Below are 10467 nucleotides of genomic sequence, written 5' to 3'. Positions count from 1 at the left end.
TTGTACAGGGCAACCACAAACAGTTTCAGCTGGACTTTCACCTAATCAAAGAATTAGCCCAGCAGGAGAAGCTCTCCCTTGATAAAGATACCCCCACCCCAAGTGGGTCAGACCAAACCTCTTCACCATATAACCCCACAGACGAGCAACCCTCAGCAGACAGTCAACCTCCCAGTACAGAGTACTTCTCCCTCATTGAAATGAAGAATACATTCACCCAGCTGGAGGTAAGGCAGGTGGAGCTGGAACAGCAGGTGATCACACTCCAGTCAGCACAGACCCAGACAACAGTCCAGCACAACAACACCCCCTTAAACAGACCTGGAGAGCTGGAGGTGGAGAGAGACATATCTGCACTATGGACAGTGGTGAGACAACATCAACAGGAGAAAGAGCAGGAGCAGGAGAAGAACAGAGCACTAGAGGAGAGGATCAGACTACAGGAGGAGAGGGAGAGGGGGATGGAGGAGAGGATCAGACTACAGGAGGAGAGGGAGAGGGGGATGGAGGAGAGGATCAGACTGCTGGAGGAGAGGTTGAGGGGGATGGCATGTGACAGAGAACAACCCACTAGGGAGGTGGCCATCCCCACAGAGACGCCAGCAGAACAGCCCACCTCAGCACCCTACAAAAGTCTTGACACCACAGCAGAACAGTCCACACCAGACCCTGACCATAGAAACGACATCACAACAGAACAGACAAAAGAAAAACCCCAAGCCCAGCAGCTCTCACCCCCTCTGAGCACCCCCCCTGTCAGCCAACCTGATAGCCCTCCTGACAACCCCCCCACACCCACTGAGGACAAACACAAGACACAGATTGTCCTTCTTATGGACTCAAATGGGAAATATATAGAAGAAAAAATACTTTTTCCCAAACAAAGTGTGTCTAAACTCTGGTGTCCAAACACCCAGCGCGCCCTAGACCTTCTGTCTGAGGACAAACTAGGCTCACCTAGCCACATAATAATACACACAGGCACAAACGACCTGAGAGCACAGCAGGAAAGGGTGGCCACAGCACTGAAGGGAGTGATTGAAAAAGCTTCTTCTACTTTCCCCAACGCACAAGTGGTTATCTCCACCCTGCTACCACGAAAAGACTTCCACCCTGCTACAATACAGCGGGTAAACGCAAGCATTTCCCGTGACTGTGCCTCAAAACCAAATGTTTTTCTGGCACACCACTCCACCCTGGACTTGAACAGCCTCTATGACCAGGTCCACCTCTACAAGGCAGCAGTGCCCACCTTTGCCCGGACTCTAAAGGACATCGCTCTCAAACGAAGCCCCAACACTTCACACAGGAGCAACAGATCAATAGACACCCCACCCAGACCAGCGAGACACCCTCCAAGACCTCCAGGACCCCCCCCTGGACCTACACACCCCCCCCACATCAACCATGCCCACACCCAATTTAGGCCCCCTCAGATCAGACCCATGCCACTCCTGCCCACCCCATGCACCCCACCCCCGCAAAGAGGGCATCAACATGGAAGTCACACATACGCCCAGGTAGTGAGCGGGCAAACAGGCCCAACCCCCACTCTTACACTCGCCCAAGCCAACGGCATGTACCAGATGCTCAGCAGGCTCTGCTCACACTTACTGGCCTGAGGCCAAACCCCGACCAACAACATTGGACACTTTATGGAACAAAAAGCCTTCACTATATCATCCTGGAATATCCAAGGTCTGAGGTCATCTGCCTTTGGCCTAAAGAGCAGGAACCCGGACTTCACCAAAGAAATCGGTAATGCAGACATTGTCATCCTGCAAGAAACCTGGTACAGAGGAGACGGACCCACTGGTTGCCCTCTAGGTTACAGAGAGCTGGTAGTCCCATCCACCAAACTACCAGGTGTGAAACAGGGAAGGGACTCTGGGGGAATGCTAATTTGGTATAGAGCAGACCTAACTCACTCCATTAAATTAATCAAAACAGGAACATTTTACATTTGGCTAGAAATTCAAAAGGAAATTATCTTAACAGAGAAAAATGTCCTCCTGTGTGCTACCTATATCCCCCCACTAGAATCCCCATACTTTAATGAAGACAGCTTCTCCATCCTGGAGGGGGAAATCAATCATTTCCAGGCCCAGGGACATGTATTAGTCTGTGGCGACCTAAATGCCAGAACTGGACAGGAACCTGACACCCTCAGCACACAGGGGGACAAACACCTACCTGGAGGTGACAGCATTCCCTCCCCCATATGCCCACCTAGGCACAACTATGACAACATAAACAACAAAAACGGGTCACAACTCCTGCAGCTCTGTCGCACGCTGGGTATGTACATAGTCAATGGTAGGCTTCGAGGGGACTCTTATGGTAGGTACACCTATAGCTCATCTCTTGGCAGTAGCACTGTAGACTACTTTATCACTGACCTCAACCCAGAGTCTCTCAGAGCGTTCACAGTCAGCCCACTGACACCCCTATCAGACCACAGCAACATCACAGTCTACTTGAACAGAGCAATACTCAATCATGAGGCATCAAAGCCAAAGGAACTGAGTAACATTAAGAAATGCTATAGATGGAAGGAATGCAGTTTGGAAACCTACCAAAAAACAACTAGGCAACAGCAAATTCAATCCCTTTTAGACAACTTCCTGGGTAAAACGTTCCACTGCAATAGTGAAGGTGTAAACTTGGCAGTAGAAAATCTTAACAGTATATTTGACCTCTCAGCTTCCCTATCAAATCTAAAAATCTCAAATAGAAAACCGAAGAAAATGAACAACAATGACAAATGGTTTGATAAAGAATGCAAAAATCTAAGAAATAAATTGAGAAACCTGTCCAACCAAAAACATAGAGACCCGGAAAACCTGAGTCTACGCCTTCACTATGGTGAATCACTAAAACAATACAGAAATACACTACGGAAAAAAAAGGAACAACACGTCAGAAATCAGCTCAATGTAATTGAAGAATCCATAGACTCTAACCAATTCTGGGAAAATTGGAAAACACTAAACAAACAACAACACGAAGAATTATCTATCCAAAATGGAGATGTATGGGTAAACCACTTCTCCAATCTTTTTGGCTCTATAACAAAGAATAAAGAGCAAAAACATATACATGATCAAATACAAATCCTAGAATCAACTATTAAAGACTACCAGAACCAACTGGATTCTCCAATTACCTTGAATGAGTTACAGGACAAAATAAAAACCCTCCAACCCAAAAAGGCCTGTGGTGTTGATGGTATCCTTAATGAAATGATCAAATATACAGACAACAAATTCCAATTGGCTATATTAAAACTCTTTAACATCGTCCTTAGCTCTGGCATCTTCCCCAATATTTGGAACCAAGGACTGATCACCCCAATCCACAAAAGTGGAGACAAATTTGACCCCAATAACTACCGTGGAATATGCGTCAACAGTAACCTTGGGAAAATACTCTGCATTATCATTAACAGCAGACTCGTACATTTCCTCAATGAAAACAATGTACTGAGCAAATGTCAAATTGGCTTTTTACCAAATTACCGTACAACAGACCATGTATTCACCCTACACACCCTAATTGACAACCAAACAAACCAAAACAAAGGCAAAGTCTTCTCATGCTTTGTTGATTTCAAAAAAGCCTTTGACTCAATTTGGCATGAGGGTCTGCTATACAAACTGATGGAAAGTGGTGTTGGGGGTAAAACATACGACATCATAAAATCCATGTACACAAACAACAAGTGTGCGGTTAAAATTGGCAAAAAACACACACATTTCTTCACACAGGGTCGTGGGGTGAGACAGGGATGCAGCTTAAGCCCCACCCTCTTCAACATATATATCAACGAATTGGCGCGGGCACTAGAACAGTCTGCAGCACCCGGTCTCACCCTACTAGAATCCGAAGTCAAATGTCTACTGTTTGCTGATGATCTGGTGCTTCTGTCACCAACCAAGGAGGGCCTACAGCAGCACCTAGATCTTCTGCACAGATTCTGTCAGACCTGGGACCTGGCAGTAAATCTCAGTAAGACCAAAATAATGGTGTTCCAAAAAAGGTCCAGTCGCCAGGACCACAAATTCCATCTAGACACCGTTGCCCTAGAGCACACAAAAAACTATACATACCTCGGCCTAAACATCAGCACCACAGGTAGCTTCCACAGAGCTGTGAACGATCTGAGAGACAAGGCAAGAAGGGCATTCTATGCCATCAAAAGGAACATAAATTTCAACATACCAATTAGGATCTGGCTAAAAATACTTGAATCAGTCATAGAGCCCATTGCCCTTTATGGTTGTGAGGTCTGGGGTCCGCTCACCAACCAAGATTTCACAAAATGGGACAAACACCAAATTGAGACTCTGCATGCAGAATTCTGCAAAAATATCCTCCGTGTACAACGTAGAACACCAAATAATGCATGCAGAGCAGAATTAGGCCGATACCCACTAATTATCAAAATCCAGAAAAGAGCCGTTAAATTCTACAACTACCTAAAAGGAAGCGATTCCCAAACCTTCCATAACAAAGCCATTAACTACAGAGAGATGACCCTGGAGAAGAGTCCCCTAAGCAAGCTGGTCCTAGGGCTCTGTTCACAAACACACACACCCCACAGAGCCCCAGGACAACAGCACAATTAGACCCAACCAAATCATGAGAAAACAAAAAGATAATTACTTGACACATTGGAAAGAATTAACAAAAAAACAGAGCAAACTAGAATGCTATTTGGCCCTAAACAGAGAGTATACAGTGGCAGAATACCTAACCACTGTGACTGACCCAAACTTAAGGAAAGCTTTGACTATGTACAGACTCAGTGAGCATAGCCTTGCTATTGAGAAAGGCCGCCGTAGGCAGACATGGCTCTCAAGAGAAGACAGGCTATGTGCTCACTGCCCACAAAATGAGGTGGAAACTGAGCTGCACTTCCTAACCTCCTGCCCAATGTATGACCATATTAGAGAGACATATTTCCCTCAGATTACACAGATCCACAAAGAATTCGAAAACAAATCCAATTTTGATAAACTCCCATATCTACTGGGTGAAATTCCACAGTGTGCCATTACAGCAGCAAGATTTGTGACCTGTTGCCACCAGAAAAGGGCAACCAGTGAAGAACAAACACCATTGTAAATACAACCCATATTTATGTTTATTTATTTTAACTTGTGTGCTTTAACCATTTGTGCATTGTTACAACACTGCATATATATAATATGACATTTGTAATGTCTTTATTGTTTTGAAACTTCTGTATGTGTAATGTTTACTGTTCATTTTTATTGTTTATTTGACTTTTGTATATTATCTACCTCACTTGCTTTGGCAATGTTAACACATGTTTCCCATGCCAATAAAGCCCCTTGAATTGAATTGAATTGAATTGAGAGAGAGAGGTTGAGAGAGAGAGAGAGAGGGAGAGAGAGGTTGAGAGAGAGAGAGAGAGAGAGAGAGAGAGAGAGAGAGAGAGAGAGAGAGAGAGAGAGAGAGACACAGAGAGACACAGAGAGACACAGAGAGACACAGGGAGACAGAGAGGGAAGAGGAGGGGAAAAATGACTTACTGGCTGCCTTGATGAAGCTCCTTTGATACTGATAAGTCATGAGAGGTGCAGGCAGCATTCTGTGAGAGGAGAGAAGACACAGAGTCAATGAGGGGCACAGTGGCAGGCAGAGAGAGAGACAAAGAGTTGTGGCCCTCCACCCATCAAGGGGCACAGTGGCAGGCAGAGAGAGAGACAAAGAGTTGTGGCCCTCCACCCATCAGGGGGCACAGTGGCAGGCAGAGAGAGAGACAAAGAGTTGTGGCCCTCCACCCATCAGGGGGCACAGTGGCAGGCAGAGAGAGAGACAAAGAGTTGTGGCCCTCCACCCATCAGGGGGCACAGTGGCAGGCAGAGAGAGAGACAAAGAGTTGTGGCCCTCCACCCATCAAGGGGCACAGTGGCAGGCAGAGAGAGAGACTAAGAGTTGTGGCCCTCCACCCATCAAGGGGCACAGTGGCAGGCAGAGAGAGAGACAAAGAGTTGTGGCCCTCCACCCATCAGAGGGCACAGTGGCAGGCAGAGAGAGAGACTAAGAGTTGTGGCCCTCCACCCATCAGGGGGCACAGTGGCAGGCAGAGAGAGAGACAAAGAGTTGTGGCCCTCCACCCATCAGGGGGCACAGTGGCAGGCAGAGAGAGAGACAAAGAGTTGTGGCCCTCCACCCATCAGGGGGCACAGTGGCAGGCAGAGAGAGAGACTAAGAGTTGTGGCCCTCCACCCATCAGGGGGCACAGTGGCAGGCAGAGAGAGAGACAAAGAGTTGTGGCCCTCCACCCATCAGGGGGCACAGTGGCAGGCAGAGAGAGAGACTAAGAGTTGTGGCCCTCCACCCATCAGGGGGCACAGTGGCAGGCAGAGAGAGAGACTAAGAGTTGTGGCCCTCCACCCATCAGGGGGCACAGTGGCAGGCAGAGAGAGAGACAAAGAGTTGTGGCCCTCCACCCATCAGGGGGCACAGTGGCAGGCAGAGAGAGAGACTAAGAGTTGTGGCCCTCCACCCATCAGGGGGCACAGTGGCAGGCAGAGAGAGAGACTAAGAGTTGTGGCCCTCCACCCATCAGGGGGCACAGTGGCAGGCAGAGAGAGAGACAAAGAGTTGTGGCCCTCCACCCATCAGGGGGCACAGTGGGAGGCAGAGAGAGAGACTAAGAGTTGTGGCCCTCCACCCATCAGGGGGCACAGTGGCAGGCAGAGAGAGAGACAAAGAGTTGTGGCCCTCCACCCATCAGGCTGATTTTACTCTTCTTCAGGGAGGCAAAAGCTTGGGCTGTTTCTATGTGGATCTCCCTGTTAATAGCCGTCTCCCCTGTCACCCTCTCTACTTCCTCTCCCCCATCACCCTCTCTACTTCCTCTCCCCTGTCACCCTCTCTACTTCCTCTCCCCTGTCACCCTCTCTACTCTCCTCTCCCCCATCACCCTCTCTACTCTCCTCTCCCCCATCACCCTCTCTACTTCCTCTCCCCGTCACCCTCTCTACTTCCTCTCCCCGTCACCCTCTCTACTTTCCTCTCCCCCATCACCCTCTCTACTTTCCTCTCCCCCGTCACCCTCTCTACTTCCTCTCCCCATCACCCTCTCTACTTTCCTCTCCCCCGCCACCCTCTCTACCTCCTCTCCCCTGTCACCCTCTCTACTTCCTCTCCCCCATCACTCTCTCTACTTTCCTCTCCCCCGTCACCCTCTCTACTTCCTCTCCCCCATCACCCTCTCTACTTTCCTCTCCCCCATCACCCTCTCTACTTCCTCTCCCCCATCACCCTCTCTACTTTCCTCTCCCCCATCACCCTCTCTACTTTCCTCTCCCCCGTCACCCTCTCTACCTCCTCTCCCCTGTCACCCTCTCTACTTCCTCTCCCCCATCACCCTCTCTACTTTCCTCTCCCCCGTCACCCTCTCTACTTTCCTCCCTCCCATCAACCTCTCTACTTTCCTCTCCCCCGTCACCCTCTCTACTTTCCTCTCCCCCGTCACCCTCTCTACTTTCCTCTCCCCCATCACCCTCTCTACTTTCCTCTCCCCCGTCACCCTCTCTACTTCCTCTCCCCTGTCACCCTCTCTACTTCCTCTCCCCCGTCACCCTCTCTACTTTCCTCTCCCCCATCACCCTCTCTACTTTCCTCTCCCCCGTCACCCTCTCTACTTCCTCTCCCCTGTCACCATCTCTACTTTCCTCTCCCCCGTCACCCTCTCTACTTTCCTCTCCCCCGTCACCCTCTCTACCTCCTCTCCCCAGTCACCCTCTCTACTTCCTCTCCCCTGTCACCCTCTCTACTTTCCTCTCCCCCGTCACCCTCTCTACTTCCTCTCCCCTGTCACCCTCTCTACTTCCTCTCCCCCGTCACCCTCTCTACTTTCCTCTCCCCTGTCACCCTCTCTACTTCCTCTCCCCCGTCACCCTCTCTACTTTCCTCTCCCCCGTCACCCTCTCTACTTCCTCTCCCCTGTCACCCTCTCTACTTCCTCTCCCCCGTCACCCTCTCTACTTTCCTCTCCCCTGTCACCCTCTCTACTTTCCTCTCCCCCGTCACCCTCTCTACTTTCCTCCCTCCCATCAACCTCTCTACTTTCCTCTCCCCCGTCACCCTCTCTACTTTCCTCTCCCCCGTCACCCTCTCTACTTTCCTCTCCCCCATCACCCTCTCTACTTTCCTCTCCCCCGTCACCCTCTCTACTTCCTCTCCCCCATCACCCTCTCTACTTCCTCTCCCCCATCACCCTCTCTACTTCCTCTCCCCTGTCACCCTCTCTACTTCCTCTCCCCCGTCACCCTCTCTACTTTCCTCTCCCCTGTCACCCTCTCTACTTTCCTCTCCCCCGTCACCCTCTCTACTTCCTCTCCCTGTCACCCTCTCTACTTCCTCTCCCCCGTCACCCTCTCTACTTTCCTCTCCCCTGTCACCCTCTCTACTTCCTCTCCCCCATCACCCTCTCTACTTTCCTCTCCCCCATCACCCTCTCTACTTCCTCTCCCCCATCACCCTCTCTACTTTCCTCTCCTCCGTCACCCTCTCTACTTTCCTCTCCCCCTCTACTTTCCTCTCCTCCGTCACCCTCTCTACTTTCCTCTCCCCTGTCACCCTCTCTACTTCCTCTCCCCCATCACCCTCTCTACTTTCCTCTCCCCCATCACCCTCTCTACTTCCTCTCCCCCATCACCCTCTACTTCCTCTCCCCCATCACCCTCTCTACTTCCTCTCCCCCATCACCCTCTCTACTTTCCTCTCCCCCATCACCCTCTCTACTTCCTCTCCCCCATCACCCTCTCTACTTCCTCTCCCCATCACCCTCTCTACTTTCCTCTCCCCCATCACCCTCTCTACTTTCCTCTCCCCCGTCACCCTCTCTACTTCCTCTCCCCTGTCACCCTCTCTACTTCCTCTCCCCCGTCACCCTCTCTACTTTCCTCTCCCCCGTCACCCTCTCTACTTTCCTCCCTCCCATCAACCTCTCTACTTTCCTCTCCCCCGTCACCCTCTCTACTTTCCTCTCCCCCGTCACCCTCTCTACTTTCCTCTCCCCCGTCACCCTCTCTACTTTCCTCTCCCCCGTCACCCTCTCTACTTTCCTCTCCCCCGTCACCCTCTCTACTTCCTCTCCCCTGTCACCCTCTCTACCTCCTCTCCCCCGTCACCCTCTCTACTTTCCTCTCCCCCGTCACCCTCTCTACTTTCCTCTCCCCCATCACCCTCTCTACTTTCCTCTCCCCCGTCACCCTCTCTACTTCCTCTCCCCATCACCCTCTCTACTTTCCTCTCCCCCATCACCCTCTCTACTTTCCTCTCCCTGTCACCCTCTCTACTTTCCTCTCCCCCATCACCCTCTCTACTTTCCTCTCCCCCGTCACCCTCTCTACTTCCTCTCCCCCATCACCCTCTCTACTTTCCTCTCCCCCATCACCCTCTCTACTTTCTTCTCCCTGTCACCCTCTCTACTTTCCTCTCCCCCATCACCCTCTCTACATTCCTCTCCCCCATCACCCTCTCTACTTCCTCTCCCCCATCACCATCTCTACTTCCTCTCCCCTATCACCCTCTCTACTCTCCTCTCCCCCATCACCCTCTCTACTTTCCTCTCCCCCGTCACCCTCTCTACTTCCTCTCCCCCATCACCCTCTCTACTTCCTCTCCCCCATCACCATCTCTACTTCCTCTCCCCCATCACCCTCTCTACTCTCCTCTCCCCCATCACCCTCTCTACTTTCCTCTCCCCCGTCACCCTCTCTACTTCCTCTCCCCCATCACCTTCTCTACTTCCTCTCCCCCATCACCCTCTCTACTTCCTCTCCCCCATCACCCTCTCTACTTCCTCTCCCCCATCACCCTCTCTACTTCCCTCTCCCCCGTCACCCTCTCTACTTCCTCTCCCCCATCACCCTCTCTACTTCCTCTCCCCCATCACCCTCTCTACTCTCCTCTCCCCCATCACCCTCTCTACTTCCTCTCCCCCGTCACCCTCTCTACTTCCTCTCCCTGTCACCCTCTCTACTTTCCTCTCCCCCGTCACCCTCTCTACTTTCCTCTCCCCCGTCACCCTCTCTACTTTCCTCTCCCTGTCACCCTCTCTACTTTCCTCTCCCCCATCACCCTCTCTACTTCCTCTCCCCCATCACCCTCTCTACTTTCCTCTCCCCCATGGCTCTTTATCCTCTCCATTTCCCCTCTCCCCTTTCCACTCGTCTCCCCTCTATCCTTTTGTTCTTGGCCGTCTCCACTGCCCTGGCTCTCTCCCCATTCCTCTCTCCTCTCCCTGGCTCTAAGACCCAGCTTGGGTGAGCCCTATGGCTCTGTAGCGAGCCCTGAGGTGTTTAGGCCGGAGGCACAGTGGGGGGCAGATGAATGACTCCCATAGATATCAATGGGCCCTGACTGGGCTGGATCTACAGGCCGCAGGTCATTCAGGTGAGTGAGCACAGCTAGTCACTGCTC

At 51.2% G+C, this 10467-nt stretch overlaps 1 protein-coding gene across 2 annotated transcripts in view; it reads right to left on the bottom strand.

Moving 5' to 3' along the window:
- LOC129868230 (rho GTPase-activating protein 26-like) overlaps nt 1-10467 on the bottom strand; it is a 146965-nt gene that overhangs the window by 41969 nt on the left and 94529 nt on the right. For both annotated transcript variants that reach the window (XM_055942021.1, XM_055942022.1), the window contains exon 16: nt 5559-5617. In XM_055942021.1, coding sequence (XP_055797996.1) covers nt 5559-5617 — 59 coding nt within the window. The remainder of the gene's footprint in view (nt 1-5558; nt 5618-10467) is intronic.

The sequence above is a fragment of the Salvelinus fontinalis genome, chromosome 13 (genome assembly GCF_029448725.1).
Source record: "Salvelinus fontinalis isolate EN_2023a chromosome 13, ASM2944872v1, whole genome shotgun sequence".
Classification (NCBI taxonomy): domain Eukaryota; kingdom Metazoa; phylum Chordata; class Actinopteri; order Salmoniformes; family Salmonidae; genus Salvelinus; species Salvelinus fontinalis.
Note: the sequence above shows the minus strand (reverse complement) of the source record. Positions and strands in the feature narration are given on the sequence as shown.